The sequence below is a fragment of the Passer domesticus genome, chromosome 12, assembly GCF_036417665.1.
Source record: "Passer domesticus isolate bPasDom1 chromosome 12, bPasDom1.hap1, whole genome shotgun sequence".
In the NCBI taxonomy this organism is placed as follows: Eukaryota; Metazoa; Chordata; class Aves; order Passeriformes; family Passeridae; genus Passer; species Passer domesticus.
Window position 1 is genome coordinate 17,773,688 of NC_087485.1, and position 25,660 is coordinate 17,799,347.

A 25,660-nucleotide genomic window follows, 5' to 3' on the forward strand; every position below is an offset into this window, starting at 1 on the left:
GTATGAAATACATATATATATATATATTATTATACATATAATAATATGTATTGATATATATATATAAATTAAAGGCCAATCCACATGAAACCATATTTGCATATTTGCCTATGGTTGGATATCCTTTATTTCTAGCTGTGTACACTTACAGAGTATATCTGGAGCCTGAATTAGACTAAGGAAGTCATCTTCTGTCTCTTGCTGAGCATATTTGAGAAGTGACCGTTTATGTGCAGCTGTCAGAACCTCCTGGAGAACCTCAATGTTGCGAAGCTTTTTGCAGAGCCCACAGACCCTGAGAGCTTCTTCGTGGTAAACAATGGCTTTGCGTAAATGCGCTTTCCCTGCAAACATCAAGAACCACTGCTTGTCATCCACAGACAATAAATACCAGGCAATTTTCAAACTGTACCTAGGAGCTGTGTGAAAGTGGCAGTTACCTAGTTGTTTTCTCTGAACTTTGTCCTTTAAAACAGCAAGAACCATCAGCCCTTCAGGCACACAGTCATACAGCTGGGACAAGGCTTTCTCCTGCTGATCTTCATCATCACCAGGCTGCACTGTAATAATGGGTAAAAAACATTAACCATACACTTCTCTTGGTCTCCTGTTCATTTAGGTGTATTATTGTGAATTATTATTGAGAATTATTACTACATTCTCTCCCAATGCAGTAAAATATTTATATACTTGTACATAAATATATGAATAAGAATTTCAAGTTTTTGCTTTTATCATCTATAATATGCAAGTAATACTTACATGCCAAAACATATTGATAAAATCTGAACTATTTAGTAGTAGTATATAAAGGATATATAACATTTCTTTTGTTTCTATGAAAGTTAGTTTACTGAATTTTTACATTTTTCTCAAAAGACAAAAAGAGCATGTTAAATTCTGGTTATTTTCAAATTTGAGAGGGGAAAATGACCAGAATTTAACATAGATTAAAGCACCAAAGTTCTTGGCTCCAAGATTTACTCACAAACCAAATTGTAACTGTAGCTGTGTTAATTATTTTTATTTATATGAACATATAAAGAAGTATGATTCTTACGTTCATGGTCACACAGAATGGTGGCAGTGAAGTAATGTGCCAGAGCTTTGTAATGGTCTGACTTGATTTGTGCCAGCTTAGACCAGGAATAGGGAATATTCTCTTTCACTGGTTCCTGATTCATTGCAGTGTTAACCAGCATGTAAACCTCTCCCACCTAAAATAAAGCAAATAATTGAAGTATTAGAACTTAGTATGAGGTATTAGGAACTCAAGCAAGGGGTGTCATATTCATGCTAAGACAATTTCATACACAATCACATCAAAGAAGGGGAAAATATGGTTAAGATGGATTGGAATTAAGTTTGGAGAAAAATTTGAAATGTCTTCTCTGATTTTTCCCTCACAAGAAATCAATTTTGTACAAGAACAGATGGACTACATCAGTCATACCATATGGCTTCATAGTTAAATAAAAATGCCATATAATAAACAGGTCTTAATTTACAAATATAGCTCATTAATTCAGTTGAAAAAAAGAGTGAAGCATATTCAAACAGTAGATTTTTGCTACACTTTGAAACTGTGGCATCAAACATAGTGTTAAGTTTGTGTGGTCTGGTTAAGACTGGGATATTATCATTTACACAGAGGAAATAAAATAGTTTTATTTATTCAAATAGGGTTTTTTTTTCCCAAACACTGAATGCTGCTTTAGTGGATCAAACTACTCCCAACTGACAGAATCAAAAAATCTTTCCCCTGCAGCTGATCAATCCTACAGATATGTCACAGTGGCTTTACAGGGTTGGTATAAAAGGCTTTGCCTGTTTTTCTTGTATGGAGCCACCTTTGTGTCTGCTACTCTGAAATAACTGAGAAAGCAGAGGAATATCTTCATGGCATTCTTATTTTTTGGTACATACCTCAATCAAGTATTAACACTACCTTCTGGGGCAAGCCTATCTCACCATTTTCTGGCAAGTTCCAAGACAGCTCTGCAGGTACCAACTTGACTCTGTTTGTAAAGGTCCCTCCCTCAGTTACAATTTAGCTATTTTTTTTATTAATCCAAAAGATTTTTTGGTTTGCATACCCTTCAGCAGCTGGGAAACAAGACATGCTGTTTTCAATACTTAACAGGGAACCACACAAATATCCTGTGACCTTTTATATGTAGTTCTGTGGATGAAATTCGTATGTTTGAAAGACCAACATAAATAGCTTGTTAAAAACCTTCAGCAAGTTCACTGCCTGTTTCTGTTCATCTCCATGAACTATGAATTAAATATATTGTAACAACTCTAGAATAATATTTAAATTTTGTTCACGATTTACTCTTCTGAAAGCTTGTGCTTTTAACTAGTTTGTGAGCTGCCCCATGTTATTTTTGGTTTCCAGTAATGGTTGTTAACATTTAAATTTAATAAATATTAATATTCTATAATATCATATATAACAGTACACATATAATAATAGTGTGTGTATATATATTTAATAGTATGTATATTATATAATAATAATATTACTGAAAGCGGCAGGTAATAACACAGCACTGCAAACACTTATTTTATAGACTAGATTTAAAGTCTCATATTTTACCTTGGCAACTTCCTGTGTCATTTTTACTAGTGTGAAAAACTCATTGCGTATTCCAGAAAGGCCAATCTGCTCAAAAACACACTCTTGAGCTTGGGCAAGCATCATTTTCACCAGTACATTCAGCATAGCTGGGCTCATGTCATAACTTGGCGTGTGAGTAAAGGTCTCCTTTAAGTAGCTTAGAACTCCTGCAATTACAAAATGGTTTTGTCAGCATTGCAAAGAAAAACAAGTGAACTTAATTCTAGTATGTACCAGAATAATTAAGATTTAAAGGATATCTCGTATTGCACTACAGCAATCTGAAGGAATTCTTGGTGCCTAAGAACTTAGACTGACCTACAGGTTTTGCTTTGCATTGCCATCAACCATCCCCAAGTACAGCTGTCAAAATTACACTTCTGAGGAGCAACAGAAACTGCAAGTTTTGAGGGCACTGCCTTCAGATTTGCTTGTAAAAGTTCTTGTGATTGACCACAGGAGTGTGCTGAACTGAATGTGACTTATACATGGGAGAGGCAGGCTATGGCTTACACAGGGGACAAAAAAAGAGAAAAAACTGCACAGTTTTAAGGAGATGATAAAGGAAAAGACATAAACATAGAAACTTAATTAAATATTAATCTTCTTTTCAGATGCTGCTAAGTGTATTGTGTGTCCCAATGAAAGCTCTGATCCATGCCTGTTAACTAGAATTTTTATTTATAGATATATAAATATATTTAATAGGGTAAAAATAAGATTGTTCTGTAGACATTTGGTTCCACCAAAACATTAGTAATTGCTATCATATATCAAATCTAAAGCAAACACTAACTGTAGTGCAATACTGAGTAACAGTTTCATGGATGGAAGCATAACCCTCAGCAGGCATGTCACCAGACTGGTTCAGTGAGTTCTCCTAGCCTGCTAATGCTGACAGGCCTGCAGAAGTGTAACAGTAAGGCCTCTGCCTTTTAATATTCCAGCTTCTGTGATCTTACTTCTTACCACCACACTTAGTTCTGGCCATGTTGTGCAGTATTTTCCCACTAAACAGTGTCTGTGATTTTTGATTTTCCATGTTACATACACTCATATCTGAATTTTTAATATGCCATTAAACAGATTTGAAACATGGCCATCCCTACCTTTTTGCACTAAAAAAATTAATCCCAAATTTACCAGGCATATCCCAAGTATGGATGGAGTGCCCTACTGAAAGGGACTACAGTACAGGAGGAAAAAAAACATGGTGTTTTTTGTTCTCAATGTATTTCTGCTTATGTTGAGGATAAATTCTGTGCAACATCTTCCATTCAGTACTGGGAAACAGACTCTGTATCATGCCTCTGCCAACAAATGCAGTGTTACAGCACCATGCACAGGTACAAGGAAATGCCTCCTGAGCATGTTGCTTTGAGGCCCTGCAAAGGTTACTGTGGTAGCAAACAACACCTTTCCAGTTTTGCATTAATTCTGCTCTGCAAACATGTTGAAGTGAAAAGCAGTGATTTTTTTATTTGCAAAATGGAAGGAGCAGCAGTAAAATGGAGAAATTTCCCAAGTACTGAAATTTCCCAAGTAATGAAATTTCTTTTAGATTAAATACAAAGGTTGAAAAACAATTTATTTATTTATTTTAAATATGTGTGAAAAATACTACACTTTTTTTTTGATAGCTATGTATTCAAAGGAGAGAACTTATGAAAATTCAACTCTGTGCTCCACAGCTTTTAGTTGATAAAGCTACCCATGCACTGCAAACCAACAGTCACAGATATTAGTACAGAAATAAATCTTACAGTACATATTAATTACAAAGGACATGTCTTTAAATACTACATGTAGCACAGACGATACTTACAAAACAAATCAGAAATCTATTTAAAAGCCCCCAATGAAAACAAAAGACTTTATAACATGTTAGTTCAAGGAAAAGGATTCCCTTTATTAGAATTTCTATTTCTCCTTGCTTGGGACAGAAATTGATTAGTTTGAACCTGTTTGCCTTTGGAATCTACGGAAAACAGGTAGTCAACTTCCAATGAACTGCAACATTCACCAGAGGTAAAAATAAGATTAATTTTTAAGACCCTCATATGGAAAACTAGGCTTAAGGGTTTTTATCAAACGTGTCACTCTTGTACAGATTTGACACCAAGTTGCCAGCACTGAGGTAGAAGTTATGCTGGTGAAGCAAGGAATGAAGCAGTTAATGCTACTGCAGTAACTCTGACCTTTGAACTGCAGTTCAATAATCATTAACCACAGCATTCACTATCTTATCTGCATGTTCAGACTGCACTTCCAGGTTTTAAAGTTTCATCTGAGCTCTTCACCAGGCTACCTGAATGCCCATATTCCCCATTTTCTGTGTAATCAGGCCAGTAGAAAATGCAGAAATCTCTATGACATCAGAATCTCTATGACATCAGAATGCAGAAATCTCTATGACACTGGGGACATTTGTGTGAAGACCTTTCCAGTATTTTAAGATGCGTACCTGCAGCTTTCTGAAAAGCATCAACAGCATTTTCAAGTCCAGCCTGGGTCTGACGATTGCATCTTGTTCCAATCTGTGTGTAGAGAGCTCCAATGTTGAATAAAACACTGGCTTTTTCAAGCAACAGATTTTGCTGGCACACTGGGACACCTGTGAAGGAATCATACCTTGGGAAACAAATATTAGAAGAAGTGTTAAGATTATCAGAGTCCATTAAAAAAAAACAAGTACTTTCATTCTGTTTTTCTGAATGACTAGTGGAATTATTAACTGTGCTGCTACAGTGAAAATGAAGGGGAACAGAAACACCATTATGTTCTACAAGGATAATCCACAGAATGAACCAATCCAGGAAACAGCTTTATTTGAGACAGTTTTCAGCAGGTTTTACAGCAGTGCCTCCATAAGCTCATTACATTTAAGTCAGAAGTGCCCATAAAACATCACAGAGGTGGAGAGCATACTGGGGCAGTATCCAAATGTGCTGCTACACTCTCCTACCTAGAGGCTGCCAAAGATCAACTGGCATGGTCAGATCCTCTACTGCTTGTGTTTAAAGTTTCTATTTGCAGTTCTCACTGGAAATTTAACAGTTTCTCTTGGCTACATGGAAGTCATCTTTTTTATATAAAATAAAAATTTTGAATTCAGAGTCAAATTTTGCTCACAGATATAGTAAATACTCCCTTATAAAAAAATATGTTGCTCCTTTCTCTCTTCTGGCCCAAGTGGTCTTCCTAACATATTGAAGGAAAGGAACTAAGGTCTGACCCCATTCCTTGTCCTCATTTTGTACACCTAGGTTCAGAATTCAGAAACATCTGTAGCTGTCCAAAATGAAGATTATTTCCTCTCTTTAACCCTTGTGCTAACCTTAGCCCAAATAATAATCTAGCCAATGGTTTCACTCTAAGCATGTAAAGAGTGTATTCGGGTTTACTCTTAACTTAAAAAAACAAATATGACAACACACTGCAGGGATTCAAGAGGAGACACACACTGACATACTTCAGATTAAAAAATAGTTAATTATTCCAAACGTTCTGGGGGAAAAACAAGACTAAAGAGAAACATGAACTACACACTTACCATGTAAATAGAACTCCAATGTGCCTGGTGGGTGGGAAAAATCTGTTTTCTACAAAACCAAGTTGCAGGAAATAGCTTATCAACATCTCAATGCCAGCTTCATCTCGGCTAGGAGTCCGGCAGGCCTTGAAGAACAACAGATTAAAATTGAGTGCATTCTGTTGAGTTACAGGGTGAATACTGAAACCCCAAGGATAAAGCTCTGCTTCCTTTGGACTTCTGCATATCATAGAAATGTGTGGAATCTGAGAACAGTAAGCTTAAAGCCATATGGATTCATGCCAAAAGTTTTTCAGCTGCACACAAGCAGCATACAACCTTTAAAAAAGCAAACAGAATCTGTTTGGCAAGTCTCAAAGTTAATTAAATAAAGACTGTAGGTATTTCATGAAAGCTAGAGAAGGCTTATGTTTCTAGCATAGTACAGGAAACAAACAACAGTCAGAAATACCAACCTTTCTACTATAATATTTTGCCAGGTTAATCCACTTTAACACTGTCCCTGCTAAATTTAAAATACTTTAAAATAAAAAATAGTCTTTGATTAACAAAGTTTACAAAGCTACATCAATAGCTCAATCACTTTGCAGAATTTCATCTGTTTCTTCACTCAGAATGTAAAGCTCTTGGACAATGGACATTCATGCACCATGTCTCAGAAACGAAGTCAATAAGAGTATAGAGTAAGCTCAAAGTAAAGACGTCATATTTTGGTTCCATACAAATGTTATTTACAAATGTATATTAAAAGACCCCCTAGTATAACCATATTTGAACTTACTTGTCTCAGATCCATGAGATCTGCTATTTCATCTTCATATTCTGAACTGTCTTGACTATAATGTTCCAGAATAAAGTCCTAAAAGAGAAAAAAAATATAAAATTGGAACATCTAAAATATATATAAATATTTTATATATATTTTATTATATGTTATAGATACATATAAAATATAAAATAAAATAAATAAAATATTTTTTTAAAAACTGGTTTTTTTCTGCAGTTATAAACAGTACAAAATTGATTCAGTTGTGATTTGAACAGCATCTACTCCCTTTCAGTGAACATGTAACAATGAGACTACAGCAAGACAGTAGATTTAGGATTTGGTATCTCAGACAAATTTCACTGTGATGTAAAGGAACCAAACATCTGCTACATTAGCTCCAATTGGTTTTAAAACAACAACACTCAGTGGTTTTGAAATGGACAAACAAACCGTGTTATCTAAAACAACAAGGGGATCAAGTGACCATAAAAACTTGTTAACAGAAAGGAACTGTCAACTTCTTGTGAGCTACACTAGGGCAATTCCACTTAAAATAACAAAGCTGCAATGACATGAAGTAGTACCATGATCTGACCATGGAATTTAACCCACAGAACTAAAAATAGAGACAAATGCTACAATGATACAAGATGGTTTACTCTGAGCTAAAAATCTGTATTGCACAATACACAGAAGTACAGAAAATACAGAGGATGGTTCAAGCAGCCAGCAAAGTACATTAGACAACAAACAAGCAGAGTTAATGCTCCAACACTGCTTCTCCACTGAGCTATCCTGGTTAGAGTAAGTTGGTGTATCACTACATTATGCTGAGTAAAACCTTCATTACTACTTCCTCTCACACTTACATCAGTAATCAATACTCTTATTAGAAACAAAACCATGAAAGGAATTTTTATTCATTGATTTAACTCTGTCGTCAAAATGGAATTTCTTATAACATTTTTGGACTTCTTGTCCTAATTAGGTAGGAGCAATGACCCAAATCAGTGGTAGTTAATTTTTAACATGTCATGATCTTGATCTTAGGACAAAACAAAAAATAATTTGTACCTAAATTACTTCTGTTTCTTTAAACAAATCTGAAATGGAAGTTATTACTGTTAACTATTCATTCTGAAACGTGTATGTAAAATTTACCTTGAGGGGGAGTGTAAAGTCCACATCTTTGGTTTCCTTTAGGCCAAGAGGTACCAAGGGAATACTGAAAGTCTCTCTATGGAAAAAAACCAAAGAGATTCACTTTTTTTTTTTTCCACTTCTGTTATAATTACTTTTTTTTTTATTTGATTACAGGAAGTTCATACATTGATGGTGTAAAGAGAAAAGTATACAATTCCCTCCTGCACAAGAAAATCTGCCTAATAGCCTGTACTTCTCAAGAAGAGAGTGAAGAAAACTACTTGCCTGCCATTTTTTTTCCATTTAAGCCTACTTTTCTTTCAGGCAAAGGAAAGGAGACTCTCAAAGGCTGCCTTCCCTCATTTTAGCTCCTCAGCTGCTAGCAGATCTGCCACACTAAGAGCCATATTAAGTACTAGTAGATATAATCAGTATTTTACATGCTACCAATGGTTTTGTATGTAGTAGTTACGTGTGCCACGTGGGGAGAAGCACAGCCAAAGTTTTCACAGAGAAAGGTCTAGGAACAGCAAGTCCAAGAACTACTTAGCTTCTAGAAAATGCTAGGTGTTAACCTCCAGACAAGTCAACCTATCACAGGGCAATAAGGATGAGAGCTGACTTTAAAAAAGGTCAGAATTGCTTCCAGATACATGGTTGGTTGTGTAGATTTAACAGATCAGTATAAAGCAATTATAAAGTTCACTAATATTTTCATTTTTCCTGAAAACAACTTTTTGAATGTCTCACCATTATTTAGAGCATTCCATTACCAACTACAAAATCCCACGTTCATTTACAGTCTTGTCAGCAAAACCAGCTTTCTTACTGGTGAAAATTCTATCTTTAGAGAGTGGCAGTAGGAATGCAGCTTCCTAAGCAGAGCCAGAGTCCTTGATGAACCAGAAAGTGGCTCTGCTAGCTTGAAAAGGACTTCCAGGATAGAGAGCCAAAACACCATTTCCAGTGGTGCAAATGATCTGATTTCTGATGAGGCTTTTAAAAGAAACCTCAACACTTTTACTACAGATTACATCAAGACTTTTTCCTCAAAAGGAAGTGAGACATGTGGGAAAGAAATCCTAACTTAGTGATTTAATCCATTCTAGTACCATTCACATCCCCTGTAGCTATCAGCATTGGTCATTCAAAGAAAGTGAATTTAGTTTTTTTCCCACAGCTAAGGTGCCACACCCATGGAGGTAACATCATGAGAGGACTGAACAGCTAGGGAGGAGATCCTGGATTTCCAGAAGTGAGCAGAAATAGCATCACCCTTCTCAATCAAGCTGAAATGTGTGCAAGTACTGGGAGGACCAACCCTTACATTGTTTTAACACAATACAGGCTAATCCAGTAAACCATGGGTGTGACCTTATGTTAACAACTGCATGCACAATGGTCACAACAACTATTAATAGCTACTTACTGTTAAAGGCTGGAGAGCAGTTAGAGGGAATATAATTATTTTAGCTGATGAAACATAAAAAACATTTAGAGCTTAAGAATAAGAAAGGCAAAACACTATTCAAAATAGATTGGGGAAGTAGAATCAGGAGAGAATAACAAGGATATTGCTGTCCAGCCTCAAGGCTTCTGCCTGCCTTGGGGCTTGATCTACTGCTCATCCTCCAGTGAGAATCTAAATATTTTTAGTATTTTTTAGCTAGAAGAAGAAATTGTTCTTCTTGAGCCCTGCTCTCATTTCCACAGCTCTCTGTGCTCACATGCTTCTATAAAGACCTGTAAAATCTTGAACAAGAAACCCAAATCTCAAAAAAAAAAAAGACCAACCAAAAAAACCCCAAAATATTTTCACATTAAATAGCTGTCAAAGTTTGCCATGGGGGTGGAGGGTAAGAAGTTTAGTACAAGTTGCTGTTTGAGAAAACTACAAAATAGATATTTTGTATCAAGTCAGCCTTTAGTTGTAAGTTACCTCCCTGGAAATGTTCTTCTTCCTTTTACATTAAGAATTCCTTGTAATCCACCTGGAAGTTTAACACCTAACTGAGAACAGGGCTAAGAGGGACCCAAAATTATACCCCCATCACATGAAACATTTCAATTTGTACCTTGAGCTGCTGTTGATCAAATAGTAAATATTTTAGTTTTAGGAGGAACAAGACATATAACTGATACAGAAATTATTTCAGTATGCAGGCAATGAATACTCCTTAAGTTTTATCTTTGAGGAATCCATTGCAATTTAAAAATTAGTGTGTTCTTCAAAGTGGAGAAAATTATCTTGGAAAAAATCCAGCTTCATCTACTAAAAATTCCCCTGCTTTAGCCAAGGAATTTGTGTTTTTCTGTCACTGAAGGGCACACATTCAAGATTACCTAGTCTGCTCTAAACATCAGATCAGCACTGTGTTTCTGTTCTCCAGCTAAAGAGAGGACTGTTGAATGCACCACGTTTGAGAAGAGATATTACTATATGGCAAAGTTTGCTCACTCCAGAATGCACTGAGCCATTCCACTGCTGCAAATTCTGCTAAGTGCCAACTGCTTGCAGTATAGTCCCAAGAGCTTTCAATTTCTCTCCTCTCTTCAAAGGAACTTCACATCCAAGGATTAGTGGCACACACATTTCCCAAGAGAAGGACAAATATGCAGACTAACCCTTAGTCAACAAATCCACCATCAAGTATGTTCTCTTCCTATCAAGCTCTCTGCTCTTTCACATGATTAGTGTCCAACATTCACACTCACCTAGAAACAATTTTGTTTTCAAGGGTAAACAGAAGATCTGTTAATAATTGAATAACTTAGCTTTATACTTACTCTGCATTTTGATAAACTTCTACTGAGATATTAAGTCCTTCCAATTCTTCCTTTAAGATCTGCAGGTCTGAGTTTACAAAACTGAGTTCCAGTAGTACTTGCTCTCGTACCTTGTTGTTGGTGGTTGCTCTGCAGAGACACATGAATTTTTTATTGCTCAGGAAAAGGTTTTCTGCAAGCTTTGTTGACCCCCTTCGACCTCCAATGCAAGCATTCCCAGCATTTTTAAGATTTCTTTTTATCTCCTTAAGAGATGCTACAAGACCTCATGTTTCAGAATTTATTAGGTTTTTCTGTCAAGAGAGTGCCTGGGATTGTTTCCAGATAATAGCATGCAGCCACAGAAGATCTCCTATATGTCAGATTTTCCATGTATGATTAAGGTTCAAGCTTATTTTCAGATACATTAATCAACAAAACTAAAGCATCTTAATCAGAATCACTGCCCTACTTTATGTGATTTTTTTTTCCAATGTAGAAGATAGGTGGGTGAAGGTGGAAGCAGTCAGGAGACATTCTTCAACAGAGACTTCCCCACCTTATAAACTGAATAAAGCTCTGTTGAGACGTCTGATCTTAAGAATAAAAGAAAATAACTGTCCCCCAAAAGTTATAACAGAAAGAAGTATCTTTCAACCAGATCTTTTTAATACAAGACAATTTTCTCTACAATTTGATTTTGTTGGATGTAAATATAATTTTGTTTGTTTCCTTTGCCATTTATGTATTTAAATGGCAACACTTTGAACTGCAAGCACAATGTATGTTAGCATTTAACACCCCCTGAGCATTTCTGTGTGATTACTTATTTGTGCATTTGTATCACAATTTCTAACCTGAATCTCTATACTGACAATTTCATTAGAATATTAATCTTTTCAAGATACTTAAATCACCTGTATCTATAAATCCACAGCTATGAGGTTAAGGTAAAAGGTATCCATGCTTAAGATACTGTACCCTTATGTCAGAGTGAATCTGAAGACAATAGCAAACTTAAATTTGCAGCATTTTGCATTTACCTTTATTTTAATTCACCTTCATAAATATTTATTAACCATCTCATAAATCTAGGCCCCACTTGGAGTAGTTCTCCAGTTTTATGGAGCACCTTGATGAAAAACTAATTATTCCAAAATTAAAATTCTAAGTTTGTTTTTCATATTATAAAGGAGTTATCTGTGATTTTTCTATGCTGTACTTTATTGAATACTTTGGATTGCTTAAATTAAGCAATGTTAACATCTGTTGCCTTGATAAACTAAACTGGAGACAAACATATGGTGGGGTGGATCTTCCTTGATAAAGACAGCACCACCCAGATAAATGGGCAAGTTTTGATGCTACAAGCACTTTAATTGTGACATATTAAGGCTCCATGCTTGGTCTAGCTTACCATCCTCCACAGGAGGGATTCTAACATCTTTTTCAGAAACCCCAAAGTTCCATCCAAATTGACTTCTCTATTTGCTCTATGACTATGAACATCCATGTCAATTTAATCTGATTACCTTTTCATGTTTTTTACACTGTAGACATACTTTTGAGTAACAACCAGTGAAAGACAGCTACTGGGGCAATGTGATATTGTTGAGATTTACATAACTCTACACTGAATTTCATTTTAGCTCAACTTCCAGAGCAGAAGACAATAAAAAGGAGAGGGTGACTTTTAGAAATTCTAAGAACAAAAGTCTTTGCACTATGTGGATCGTGGCCTTCAAGCCTAGTGCTTACTTTCAGCCAAAAGTAAAGGAACCTGCATTTCCAGTTTTTTCTCAAATTCTACTCCAGGAGGCTTCTTGTGGACAGCAATTGGTTTGTTTCTTTTATAACTTGATGAAATTCAAATAGAATCTGCAAACATAAAGCTTGTTTACGTTTTTCCTTAGGAGACTGTAGATACAACTAATCATGTGAACTGTCTGGTGGTCAGGCTATTTTCAAAATTTCTTCTTTGAAAGAAATAGCAAGTTTTAATAGTTCAACAGATGTAAACTCATTTTAGATTTCTAAAATCTTAAAAGTAAATCTGTTCTTCTGCTCTTAAGTAGATTTAGTTCCCACTCCTGTAAATAGCAACTTCAGTTTTTCAGCAGCTAATACTGGCATCAGAAACTGAACTTTAGGATACATAGGTTAAACGTTACCAGTTTTCACATTGGCTATCACTCACCTCTTTAACCCTTCCAAAACATCCTGAATCAACAAGCAGAAATATTAAGTGAATTAAGTATTCCATTTCAAAAGCAGGCATAACTTTGCTAACCATACAAAAGGCAGTAAAATTGTAAGTCTCACTCCTTAAGTCAATTACCAGAAAACATAGCACACTTAAGAGGCTAAAATTACCTAAGTTTCCAACCTGTCACATCTCTTGCAAGAGTGGAGATAAAAGCAGGTAACAGACAACAGGCAACCCACTGATTAATGACAAGTTTAGAAAATTTAATTTATCCAGCATTTTCACTTCTTTAAGTATATTTACTAGATTTTCTTTTTGAAGACCCATTGTTGCTCCTGTTAGCAGAGAAACAGACACTACAGGAAGCTACTGCAGAAGAGAATTGGGATAATTTTCAGTTCTTCTGTGTAAGATTAGAAATCTACAGACTGTTTGCCAAAGAGTTGATCACAGGATGTAACAGCCTTAAGGCAGGGTCAACACAAGGCTATTCCTATGGGGACAGCCACATACAAAAACATACCCTAAGAAAATGTAACAGATGAAGTTACCTCAAACTGTAGGAGAATTTGGTGGCAGCTGGTGGTAACTCAGCTCAATTAGATGTGAGCTACCCTGCTACTCCTGTATCATTATTACAGAGAGGAAAGAAGGCAATGGATGGTCCTTTCTATGATGCAGCACAGAGCTAAAGAATCTTGGAAAAAGCCAACAGCATAGTGGCAATATGTTTATTTGATTTGAGGAGTAAAAGGGACTCATTACAGTATTCAGCAAGGTTCACTTGTCATTATCACTAGCAATAAAGCAGAACAAAGTCAGCAAGTCTAACATGTGGCTCATTTACTACAACACAGTACTGAAAGGGCACTGGAAAGTAAATAATGACTCTGTAGAGCCACAGCTTGAAAATAATTCAGGGAGATTCACAAATCATTCCACAGTAAGAGATGTAGCATGTTTGGGGGGAAAAAAAAGGAGAAAATACAATAGCTAAGAGACTTCCACAAAATTAAAACTAAATTAAACAATTTTTGCTTGGGCAAGAAAACTAAGAAACCATGACATGTACCTTAAAAGATTTTCAGCACCAGCTCTCATTCTCACTGCTCTTAAGATCTGTTGGTTTAGAACAGCTCTTTGATTTTGCAGTTTGCTTCGTCCAGTCTCGGCAAGAGGATTGCATCCCTAGAATTAAGAAAACAAGTTTTTTGTTGGTGTTGGAAGAAACTTCAGAGGGACTAACATGGAATTTAAATTAATCTTAAAGATTCATTTAAATTCAATGGTAAAAGCATATGTTCTGTATGAATACAAATTAGCTACCTTGACATCAATGATGATCTGACATCAATAACAGTATTTCTTGTCTCAAACTTGGTAATGAAAACCAAAAGAGACCATGACCACAGTACATTTTAACATCAAAATTCAAACAGAAAATATCTGTTTTAAACCTTAAGTACACATGTAAGCCAGTCTCTTCTCCCCTAAAAATATTTTCAATAAATTTTGCAAATGCAACCAAAAATGACAGAATGTTATTAAGTTGCTAGGATTTTATGAAAACAGTATCTGGCAAGACAGCAACTCCCATCAAAGCTTCTGCTTAACCCTTGTGAATCACAGTTCCACACTGGTATATACGCAGCCTTGAAATACAACTCTATCCAAAACATGCTGTGGTGCTCAAAGTTTGGGGCTCAAAAGCCTGCTCCCAGTTTTAGGAGCTCTGATCTTTCCTTCTGGTGGCTCAGACCTTCAGTACAATTCCTTCCCTAGGCTCTTCTCTTCACATCTCAAACTTGTCAAGAGAGAGCTTAACAGGGTGAAATGATGAAACTGTCAGACTCTTACCAAATTAGGCTCTTAAAGAGTAAAGTGTGAAATACAGAACTCACAAGAATGCTCCCATGGATGTGCATACCTTACACAAGACTCAAACTGCTGAAACCTGTGTTTGAGCAGGACTGAGCCATTGTATTCTGAGCACTGATAAGCTAAAACTGCTACAGATGAATAGGCCTGCATGTTTGTCCTTTTTTGTTTAAAGGAAACACTATTTTAACACCTTTTTAAAGTATGTTAGAAATTTCCCTTCCACAATTTATTCTTTGCTCCACCACCCCTTTTAAAAAAAGTATCAAATGCCTTTGAACCTCAATACTCAAGAGTCTGCCAGCATAACCCTGCAGCCTCAACTAATAATTCTGAAGCAAATAAAATCACTGTTTTAAGGCTTACCCTTAAATGAAGAATGTCCTTTTGAGTGGCCTCACTGGGTATGATTACAAAGCTTATCAGAGTCCTACTGTATTGTCTGCTACACAAGAAGGAGGCTCAGACCTCTCTAAGACTTCTTTCAACTACTCCAGCCACTAAATTATGCACTATTTTGGACCTCTCCCTCTTAGTTTTGACTAGAAAAATTTGATTTTGTTGTAAGAGAATTTGAAAGTTTACTAACAAGCTCTAATTATGAGTGGTCAAGCAATGACATACCAGCAAAACAAAAGTGAGTATTTAAACAGAACATGAAATTCTGATCAGGTATTTGAAGTTCAAATCACGTATTTGTTGTCAAGTGAAAGCAAATTGACTTGACAACAGAGAAATGAGCTGATAAAACTAGAGCAGATTAGTACAACAGAGAAGACAATAATATTAATTGAGCTCAATTAAATTAATCCAAATAATCTTAATTTTAAATATCTAGTTTGAAAAGTTTGTAATAAACAGGTAAAATGACAGGAAGCTGGTGCAAACATCTTCAGAAGCACCATTTGCAACATAACTTCTCAAAACACACCACACTGAATTACTGCATTGAAATACCACTCACAGCACGAGCCCACAGCTCTCTTCATTGAGAAAGCTCTCACAGCAAGCCTGACACACTGTGTTGGGTTGGCACAGCCGAGTTTTTTAGCAGTGGGGAGGGCCACAGAAATGGCCTCTGTGACAAGCTGCTGGAAGCTTCCACCATGTCTGACAGAGCCAACCTCTGATGGCTCTGAAGATGGACATGCTGCTGGCACAGTTAGAGAGGTTGGCAACGCCTCTGTGATGCCACATTTAAGAAGAAAATCAAAACAGTTCACATTTTTTTCCCAGGAGTAGTGAGGTGCCGTGGCTGCCATATCGGAGCAGCCTGAGTTGAGCCCTGCCTGCCTGGCTGCCCCTGGCCAGCCATGCTGTGGGAGGGAGGGCAGGGGCAGTGGTGGCTTCTCCCTCCTGGCACCCGGCTCGAGGAGAGGTTTAAACAATGCCAGTGCCATGGCATCCCCACTGCCTGTGCAGGGCCTCAGGGCCGCCTGGCCGGCAGCAGAAACATGGAGAGCAATCCTTTCTTTTGTCCAGAACCTGGACAAAATCAACCTCTCGGTGCTCTGAGATCCTGCAGGAATCTTTGAATTGGTGGAACTTGCTGGCAATGGCTCCTATGAGCAGCAGTTTTTCTTCCAGTCAGAGAAGAGGAGGAAGTGAGGGCCTGTGAGGGAAAACAACATGGCGGCACCAAGGTCGGTGGGAAAGAAAGAGAGGGAGGAGAGTTTCAAGTCTCAGCACCGAGATTCCTCTGCCAGCCGTGGTGAGGACCATGGTGGAACAAACTGTCCCTCTGTAATGCATGAAGTGCACAGGGGATGCAGAGATCCACCGGCAGCCTGTGGGAAATGCACTCACAACAGAGTGGGTGGGTGCCACAGAAAGCTGTGAGCCACTGGGAGACCGAAACAGAGAGAGAGGGCCCTGCTGCCAGAGATAGAGAAAGCTCTTGCTCCCAAACTAGAGCAGCCTGGCTTCAGAGAACTGCACCCTGTGGATGAATGACCCACATCACAACAGTTCTGGGAAGACTGTTTGCCCAGGGAAGGGATCCCATGGCATAGCAGAGGAAAGACTCTCCCTGAGTGAACAGAAGATCTCGAGTGATGAACTGACCAAAACCCCCACGCCCTGTCTCCCTGCACTATCAGTGGGAAGGAGGAAGGTGCTGTGGGGAAAAAAGGTGTTTTAAAGGCTTATTTTACTTCTCATTATGCTGCTCTGATTCTGTTAACAATAAATTTACTTTATACCTTTGAATTTGAGCCCTTAGAGTGTTTTCTCCCATTCCTCATCTCAACTCATGAACCATTAGTTAATTTTTTTTCCTCCCTCTCCTCTGCCCAGCTGAGAGCAAGAGAGGATGAGCAAATGAGACTTTCGTGGGTGTTTGGCCAGTGTCAAACCATGACACACATAGCAGATGAACTTTTTACTGGAGAGAATACACACATGCAGCAAACTCATTCATTCGCCTCAGATTAGAAGCAGTCCTTTAACTACCGAATATGTTATCTCTTTTACACACAATTATGCACAAAGACATAAGCAATGCACACTTTAGTGTATAACATGGTCTTGTAGCCACAAGTTGCTGTCTGCTCTTAGTCTGCTTCTTTTTCTGGAATGAAGCTGCTCTTCCCCACTTTGCTTTTCCTCCATTTTGTGTTGTATAGTCTTTTCTGCTACTGCTATTCCAAGTTTTATCTCCTTCCATTCTATCCATGCCATTTTTCATTTGAACCTCACAAATTATTTGCTCTTGCATTCATTTTGACTATTTAATTCTCATCTCAGGCCTGTTGTCTCCATATTTGTGCAAAGGTATTTCCTTCCAACTTCTTTCTTGACCACGGAGTTCAATCATCCTTCTAAAATGTATCCTTGTCTTGCCCTTCATTTTTTCTGTAAAGCTGCAGCTTCCTTCCAGAACTCCCTGGCCCTTTCTGTGTGCCAAACAGGTTTGATGACATCATTCCAATACTTTTTTATAGCTTCACTTGAGAAATTTTTCAGGAAGATCAAGTGCCTGATTCCCAAGCCCATGAAGTTCATAGATGTGATCTCTTCATTATAATGAACTTTTGATCAAGCTCCCACTGAACAAGGAGTACAAAACTGCAGTGAAACCCTCTGCAAAGAGAAAAAGCATAAGAGATATTTCCCTCCATTTGAGGTCCCCAGGCACTATTGTCTGTAGGAAGGAAAACCAGCCCTGGGCCCTGACAGGCAAGGCCCTGACAGACCAAGGTATCTGTATAACCTCCAGTGTGCCTGCAAGTGTGACAGTTTTGATAAGAGGCTTCTTATGGATAGAGCAGTCTGAATTCAGGATATGCTCACCTGTTTAAGCATATGGTTCATAACTTCACCTAAAGCCTACAAGGAATTAATATTTCGCTTTTTGGAAAATGTTGCTCTTTTTATCTGCTGCAAAGGGGATGAAGACACTCAGCTAGTTTGTGTTCATTTGTAGGCTTAAACTCTTAATTGTAATCAAGCTGCCATAAAACTGATGGATAGTGTGGGAAATGGATTTAGAGAAAATTCTCCACGCCTGACAGAAAGCTCACATACTGTGTATCTGTATGCAAACTTTGAGATAAGGAATGCTGACTTAGAAATGCCATGGAATAGGACAGACACTGTTGAGAGAGAAATGGAACTAGAAACAAGTGTCAAAAGATAACCTTACAAATAAGGCTGGATACTTTAGAAAAATAGAACTATGAAAAATGCATTATAGTAAGACTTATGAGAAGTAATTTTAGATTATTGGCTTTAAAGCATTTACAGCATAGTGTAGCAAAAACTAGTAAGCCAAGAAACACTTATAATGTATTGTAATTAAGAAATACTTCTGATTGTGATGGTGTGAATTACAACTGTATTATCTCACCCTTCTATATGAAACTAAAAACATAATAAAAGTTTTTTAAATGCCTCTCAGCTACCCTACCTCTAAATCAAAAAAGAGCTTCATCTGACAAAGGTAGAAGTCTGCGTAGACAACAGTGAAAACAACCAGTATCTGAAAAAAACCCTCAAGAAATACACAGCCTGGGAAAGATACCCCCTTGTGTAAAACACAAATTCTGTGTACTAAAAAGTTATTCAGCAAACAGGTCCAAGCAAGTGTTTAGTTTTGTCTTCCTCCCTGTAGAAGATCCCTTTCCCAAGCAGCATTTCTACACAGTTCACATCAGAAGTCCAGTCATGATGAATGCAAAAATCATGACTGTTTGCCAAACAATGAGTAATGGCAGTAAGTATTCAAAATTAACATAAATATGCTTTACGAAGTAGTGGTTTGAACTTTTAAGATGAGCCACACTGTCTGAAGGTGACACAGAGTTGAAACTGGGTGTGCCTCCTTGCTGAAAGGAAAGCAGTCCTTCCCAGCCAGCGCAGCCTGTGCAGCTTGTCAAGCCCAGCAGTGCACACAAACGGCCATATCCTCCAGGTACTCAAACATGTATGTTTAAATAACGAGGATGGATGGAACTCATGCACACAACTTCTGTGGTTCTAACAGCAACCGTAGCAAACAGCATATCTCACACAGTATTTCTAGAACTGATCCCAAGTCCTGCTAAATTGTCATTTCCTTACCTTCTTGCAGTACTATAATTCATGTTTCTTTTTGCATATTACCACTAGTTCAGTTTTGAAAATTTAACTATATACTGCAGATCTTTCAGAAGCACAAGAAGTTTTATCTGGGTGTTTTGTTGTTGTTGTTTCTTGCTTTAATAAAGAGGTTGGGAAGATCTGGTCTTCCAGAGCCTGATCTACTTGTGCTATGAATGAAGTATTTTATAGTTCTGAGTGCCCAGCCCAAAGATTAGTATAAAGTTAAAGAAGTAATTATTGTATTAGATTCCAAATATGTATTTCCTACATCTTGTCACAGCACTCACTAAGAAAAATTAACATTCATATTTCATCAGAGACATCTGTCTCTTGACTAATCAAGTTTCAGATGATTCTTAGTTTCACATGAAGGCCTACTTTCTGGTTTAGGTTTTATGAATTTGTATATAATGAGTGGACTTTGGATGACAAGGGTTATGAATCATTGCTATGCTGTTTCTGTCCTGCCAGACAAGTGGAAAGAGAACAAATAGCCAAATAAATATTCCTGTGTCAATGCTAATGTTGATGGTTGCCTGGCTACTAATGACTTGAAAAGAACCCCAGGAGCTAAACCCCAGTGGAAGGACAGGTGTGGCAGGTTGGTAAACTGATACACTAACAACAGGTGGGGGGAAGCCCTGCAGAAAAAAGCTCAAAAAGAGGGGAAACACACAGAGTTAATTAGGCAGTGCTGATTCATGAGCTAGTTACCATACCTATCATCATTTTCAGTCTGGTGCTTGGCTTATGGAGCTGCTTGCTTCTGCTTTTAGCCTTCTTCCCTAACCCAGGGGACTAATACACAGTCATTCTTTCTGAATCACCTGGGTATATATGATAGGTATCTAGCCTCAGAGATGAAAGCAAAGCTTGAAGAAAGAGAAAAAAATTATGCATCTTTGTTTAACTGATCAGAATCTAAAGATTTATTAAGGTAGCTGTCCTACTGCTCTGCCTTTGCGTAGCACAGTGGACTGCTATCCAGAACAACCAAACTGGGATGTTCCATGTTGAGCCAGCCAATAGCTGCAGAGAGCTGCAGAAATGTTAACCTTGGAAAATTAACTGTGGCTGTTTCTTACCATTTATTGCTGACTGGTGAGACAACTTTGAAAATATGGCCAGTGTAAGGTGTTACAAAGCAGTAAGTCAAGGTGGGAATCACAGAGTAGAAAGAACTTGCTAGGTATCTCTTCCTTGCGCTGCTCCTACCCATCAAAAAAAAAAAAAAAAAAACAACAAAAAAACAAAAAAAAAAAACCACAAACAAATACCCCCAACAAACAAACAAAAAATAAGGCAGGCATAGCCCTACTAACAGGTCATCACACAAGCACTGGATCCCATGACTGGATGAGCACTATATTATAAATATCCTGATTTCTGTATGTTAATGTGTCTCAGGGATATTTACTTTGCAAAAGCTTACTGGTTAAGTGGAGTGGTGTACTGCTAAAAAAAAGGGGGGGAGAACAGCTTGAAAAAGAAAGCTGCTTCTCTGATAAGAATTCAAAGGTAAATAAAAAAACCCAGGAAGACATTTGAGAGACCAAGCAAGCCACAGAACTGTGGCAGGTGTAAAAAATAAAAAATAACCATGGCTGGGAGAAGCATCTCATGTAAGCAAAGCAACGCATGACAACAGACCAGCTTCTTTAATTACTATTGGTCTGTTGAAAAATACTTCCTGTCTAAATGCTTTGCTACACTTTTAAAACAAATTGTTCTTTGCTCTTCTCATTAGTTTTGTCATTATTTTCATAGACAAGGAAGACTGGGGGCAGAATTCGGATGGATGTGTGGGACATGCACTGCTGATTCACAGATTGCTGTCAGCAGCAGTGGAGGAATGTGAAACTCCATAGAGAACAGGTCAAGATATGAGGCTCATGGTCCAAGAGCACTCACACCACCCAGGAGAACAGGTACAGTGTGCCCTGGCAATGTACACTGAACTAAGCCAAGGTAAACAGAACAGTAGCAAAACCAGTTCCTAGTACATTATCATCCCAGAAATTAAAAAGTTCCAGGCAGAAGGTTTATCATCTTTTTGATGGAAAGTAAGGTGCTTCTTCCCTTTTGCCATACGCTCTTCAGGACACCACAAAGAATGTTTTTTGTTGTAGTCTGTTTTGCTTTTAAAAGTAAAATTCTTCTCACAAGTTTGGTTGCAGCTCATCAAACGGTTCAAGAGGGTTTTGGAAGGGCAATATAAGAGGAAGTGAATGGAGCAACAGTGATAGTTATATGTACCCTGTGTGGCTGCACAGGTAATTTCCTTAAAAGTAGGTGATTAAAAAAGAAAAAACACCAACAAAAGACACACCAGCATTGAGCCAGCTCAAAGCATCTTACAGGTTTAAGGAAGAATTTGATTTTGTACATATAAATTATAAATCTTTGCCACAGGAAAAAAGGAGATAGTGGGAAAAGACAGGTTAAGGGAAAAGGTCCATCTGGAACAGCTCTGACATCAGTGGAAGGGAATGGGGAGGGTAAATGTGAGAAAGGGTGCAAGTGGACTTCAGTTCCTGGCACCCATCACATCTCAGACTCATGGCAGAGTCACTTCTTAGTGTGACAACAGAAGTCAAAGCAGGACACACGACTGTGCATCTGTGTCCCCATTTCTGGCCAGTCATAGTTTTACATAAAAAAAAAGGCACTAAAAAAAAATTAAGTAAATAAGTTGTTTTACATACTGCATCTTGGGGATAGTGAGGGTTGCTTTCTGGTATGCTGTATTTAAAACTTAAAAAAGCCTAATGCATAAAAGAGCAAGAAGGACTTTGAACACACTTCCCATAGTAATCCACTCATCAAAAGCCCAATTTTTCTCCATTATAAAATTTCACGTTGCACAATATTCTTGGAAAGTGTGGGAGACAACCTCACTGTGTAAGTAGTGCTTGGAAGCCATGTTTGAGCAGGACTGATGCAAAGCAAGTGTTTTCACCTTGCTACATAGCTTACAGAATAAAAAACATCAATTAAGTGTCTTTTGACCTAAAAACATAAAGACTATCCTTGGAAATTGATGTGATTCTGCACCAACAAAAGTGGTAAACCAACCCTCAAATCTCTTCAGGAAAACACACAGTGTGATTTAGAAAGGAAGGAGAAAACAATACCAAGGTAGCTCAGAGGGGAAGGGGAGAAGACCCACGGACACACATCAAAAGCTCTAATTTCAGTCACATGGAATCACCAAGAATACCGTTCACAGGGACACGTAGTTACCACATTTAAAGTATCTCCTTGGGTTCACAGCTTGTATCTGTTGAAGATTCCAGGAGTGGGATTGTTTTGGTCCAGTTTTTTTAGTGTTTTGTTTTTCCTCCCCCTTCACCTAGAACTTCCAAATCAGAATTAAAGCTCTGACTTTTGAGACCATTCAACCAACATATAACAAGATATACTATTTCCCTTCTTACTTTTAGGGACTAAAGGCTTTGAGCATCTAGCCTAATCTGAAGTTCATAACTTAATAAAGATACTTATGAGCTGGCTGAACCTTTTCAAGATCTGAAGGAATAGAGGCAAGAGTATTTCACTGCAGCATGTGGCTCATTCAGATTTGACCACATTCCCACTTTTTCATTACTTATGTCTTAAAGTAATAGGAAAGATGCTCCTGATTAGGTATTAAATTGATCTTACAGTGTTTTCATGTATGAGAAAAACTTAATTCCTGTCCAATAGGCTTTACACTGATCTAATACTGTTTTAGTGACCATAACTGCAACATACAACAACTTAATTTAAAATAAACTAAGTCTTTTAGCAAGTCTGAGTGTAAAAGATCTACTACTCCTATGACCTGAGGCATAACTTTGCTACTAAACTTCAGTTAGTCCTTATCAGTAACTTACTTCATGAAAAGTCAACTTTTTTACTAACATGCCTGAAGGCAGCCTATGAGCTTTCTAGTGTAGAAAACACAGCTATGAAAACTCAGTAATTACAACTTGGCCACATTGTATGACTGGGAAAGACTGCTAAAGAAAGTCCTGCTAAAGACTACTAAGCAAAAAGTGATTTACTGACCAAATATTATAGTAGGATTACTCAAATGAGGAAGCCAGACAAGATTTGGTCCAAGTTTTGTTTCAGTCTCTCTAGCTGTTTACAAGCTGGTAGTGATTCCTTGCAGCATGGCTGGCACAGGTAAAGCTTGGCTCTTCTCACCCAGAAACAGTTCCTCTGCTAAAGCGCAATGTTGTTTAAGTTCCTGCAGGCTTATGAATGTGATAAATACTGTGGCAAAAAAATCTAACAGTCTGTAAAGACGGCAACAAAGCAAAGCCTATGTGCCTCCCTACCTCGTAATCCAGGCGGTTGCTGAAGTGCGTAATGGGGCTATTTTTGCGCAAAGGCGAGCAGCAACAACCTGATGTATGCAGCTTTTTTTACCCCCTCCACAGGCTAGACAGCTCATGGTCTTGGATCCGGAATCTACACAAAAACCCCCATGTACCTACACCCGACTTGAAACCCACGGACGGGAGTTGCAGGTGCTGAGAACTTAAAAACAGCGAGGGAAAGCCGAATCAAAGCTCTCTGGAAACGGCACTCACTGACTGCCCTTTACCTCCAGTGAAGTTCACAGAACCCCACAGGGCTGCATTACAGGCAATACTTAACTCTAATTACTGTTGTGCAAAAAGAACTCAGGTGCGGGTTATGGCATAAGCCGCCCAGTCAGTCTGAAAAGTAATTAGGGCAGATGTTCATTAGGAACTTCCTAATGAATCTGTTAACTTCGTTACCTGACTCCAGTAAACTTTCTTACAGGTACACAAGGCAATTTACTAGAAAGCGCGCGGGGAGACGCAGCGAGCAGCAGCCGGGGAAGAGAACAGGGGGGTAAAAAATAAATAAATTCAGCAAAAAGACGGCGGACAAGTGCAATTTGACTCATTTTGGGAAGCTACGAGGGCTCCCGTCCTTCAGGGTGACGCCCAGCGCAGAAGCAGGGGAGGCCCGCCGGGGTCCCGGCGCCGGGCAGCCCGAGCGCCGCGCTCCCTCAGGGCCAGGTCCCCATCCCGCCTCCCCCAAGGCTGCTCCCCACGCCCGTGCGCTAACACAGGACGGAGCCCACAACGCTCCGCCGGGAGAAGCCGGACCGTGAGCGACGCAGAGGGGACCGCCAACCCCGAGCTGCCCTCGGGAGGCGCTGCCCCAGGCACACAGCCCGCTGTGCACGCAACCCACCCGCCCCGGGCTGCCCACCGAGCCTCCCACCTTCCGAAAGTAGCCGTCCCCGCTGGGCTCCGCCGCCTGGCGGGGCAGCAGAGCGTCCGTCATCTTCAGGCGGACCGACCAGCCGTCCGTCCGTCCGTCACTGCCACGAGACGAGCTCTCTCGGCGAAACCACGACCCTGCGGAAATGCCACCGCTGCCCCACGGCACCGCCCGGCCCCACCTCCGGTGGTGGCGGGGAGGAGCTGCCCCGCCCCACGGCGCTGCTCCTCCGCCGCCCAGTGGTCCTGGCGAGGTCCTCGCAGCGACCCCCGGGCCTCTTCCCTAGAGAGGTTCCCGCTGGGGTGGCTGAGGTGCCCCTCGTGCGGAGACGGGCGGTGGCTGTGGCTGACTGAGAGCGGAGCCAGGTGGCCGCTGCGCGGTGGCGGCTCAGCTCGCTCCCCCTCAGCCGCTGGAGCGTGCGGAGTCTGGCTGGCTGCCTCGAAGGCACCGCTCGCCTCCTGGCGCTTCCCCGCGGCCTCCCGCGCCGCCGAGCCTGGCCATAGCCCCTGCGGGTGGCCACCCGGAGCGGCCGCTCCCGGCAGCGTGGGGCCGCCGGGGACCGCCTCGGGAGGCGAGGTTCCCCGCGGGTGGCTGCCCCTCAGAGCGGCTCAATCCTCCGAGATGGGCGCTCCCAGCCCCGCGGGTGCTGCCCACAGCGAGGAGGATCACTGTGGTGAGCCCGGGCCCACACGGCCACTTGGCACTGGCCGCTTTGGGGCGGGTATCGACCCACGGTTCGCAGCGCTGCTCTGTCCCTGGCCCCTCTGCGGGCCCGGCTGCCCGCACCCTGATTTGTGTGAAGGCAGGGAGAGGGGCCGGAGCCCGGGCCCCTAAAAACCTAAAAAAAGCAGCGGTATCTCAGTGAAAGACGGGGCTGGCTCTGCTCAGGAAACT

General features: G+C 39.5%; 1 protein-coding gene and 1 long non-coding RNA gene across 2 annotated transcripts in view; one reads left to right on the top strand and one right to left on the bottom strand.

Annotated features, from left to right (window-relative positions):
• RHPN2 (rhophilin Rho GTPase binding protein 2) overlaps nucleotides 1-25,314 on the bottom strand; it is a 31,207-nt gene extending 5,893 nt beyond the window's left edge. The window contains exons 1-11 of the mRNA XM_064386868.1: nucleotides 24,767-25,314; nucleotides 14,133-14,248; nucleotides 10,876-11,004; nucleotides 8,107-8,182; nucleotides 6,958-7,035; nucleotides 6,177-6,301; nucleotides 5,088-5,254; nucleotides 2,603-2,790; nucleotides 1,061-1,217; nucleotides 441-560; nucleotides 150-344 (exon numbers count right to left, since the gene is read on the bottom strand). Coding sequence (XP_064242938.1) covers nucleotides 150-344; nucleotides 441-560; nucleotides 1,061-1,217; nucleotides 2,603-2,790; nucleotides 5,088-5,254; nucleotides 6,177-6,301; nucleotides 6,958-7,035; nucleotides 8,107-8,182; nucleotides 10,876-11,004; nucleotides 14,133-14,248; nucleotides 24,767-24,829 — 1,414 coding nt within the window. The 5' untranslated portion in view covers nucleotides 24,830-25,314. The remainder of the gene's footprint in view (nucleotides 1-149; nucleotides 345-440; nucleotides 561-1,060; nucleotides 1,218-2,602; nucleotides 2,791-5,087; nucleotides 5,255-6,176; nucleotides 6,302-6,957; nucleotides 7,036-8,106; nucleotides 8,183-10,875; nucleotides 11,005-14,132; nucleotides 14,249-24,766) is intronic.
• On the top strand, nucleotides 20,079-24,416 carry LOC135279459 (uncharacterized). The gene is made up of 3 exons (XR_010346687.1): nucleotides 20,079-20,120; nucleotides 21,287-21,447; nucleotides 23,947-24,416. It is a non-coding gene; the product is annotated as an uncharacterized LOC135279459 (long non-coding RNA).
• Nucleotides 25,315-25,660: the final 346 nt, after the last annotated feature.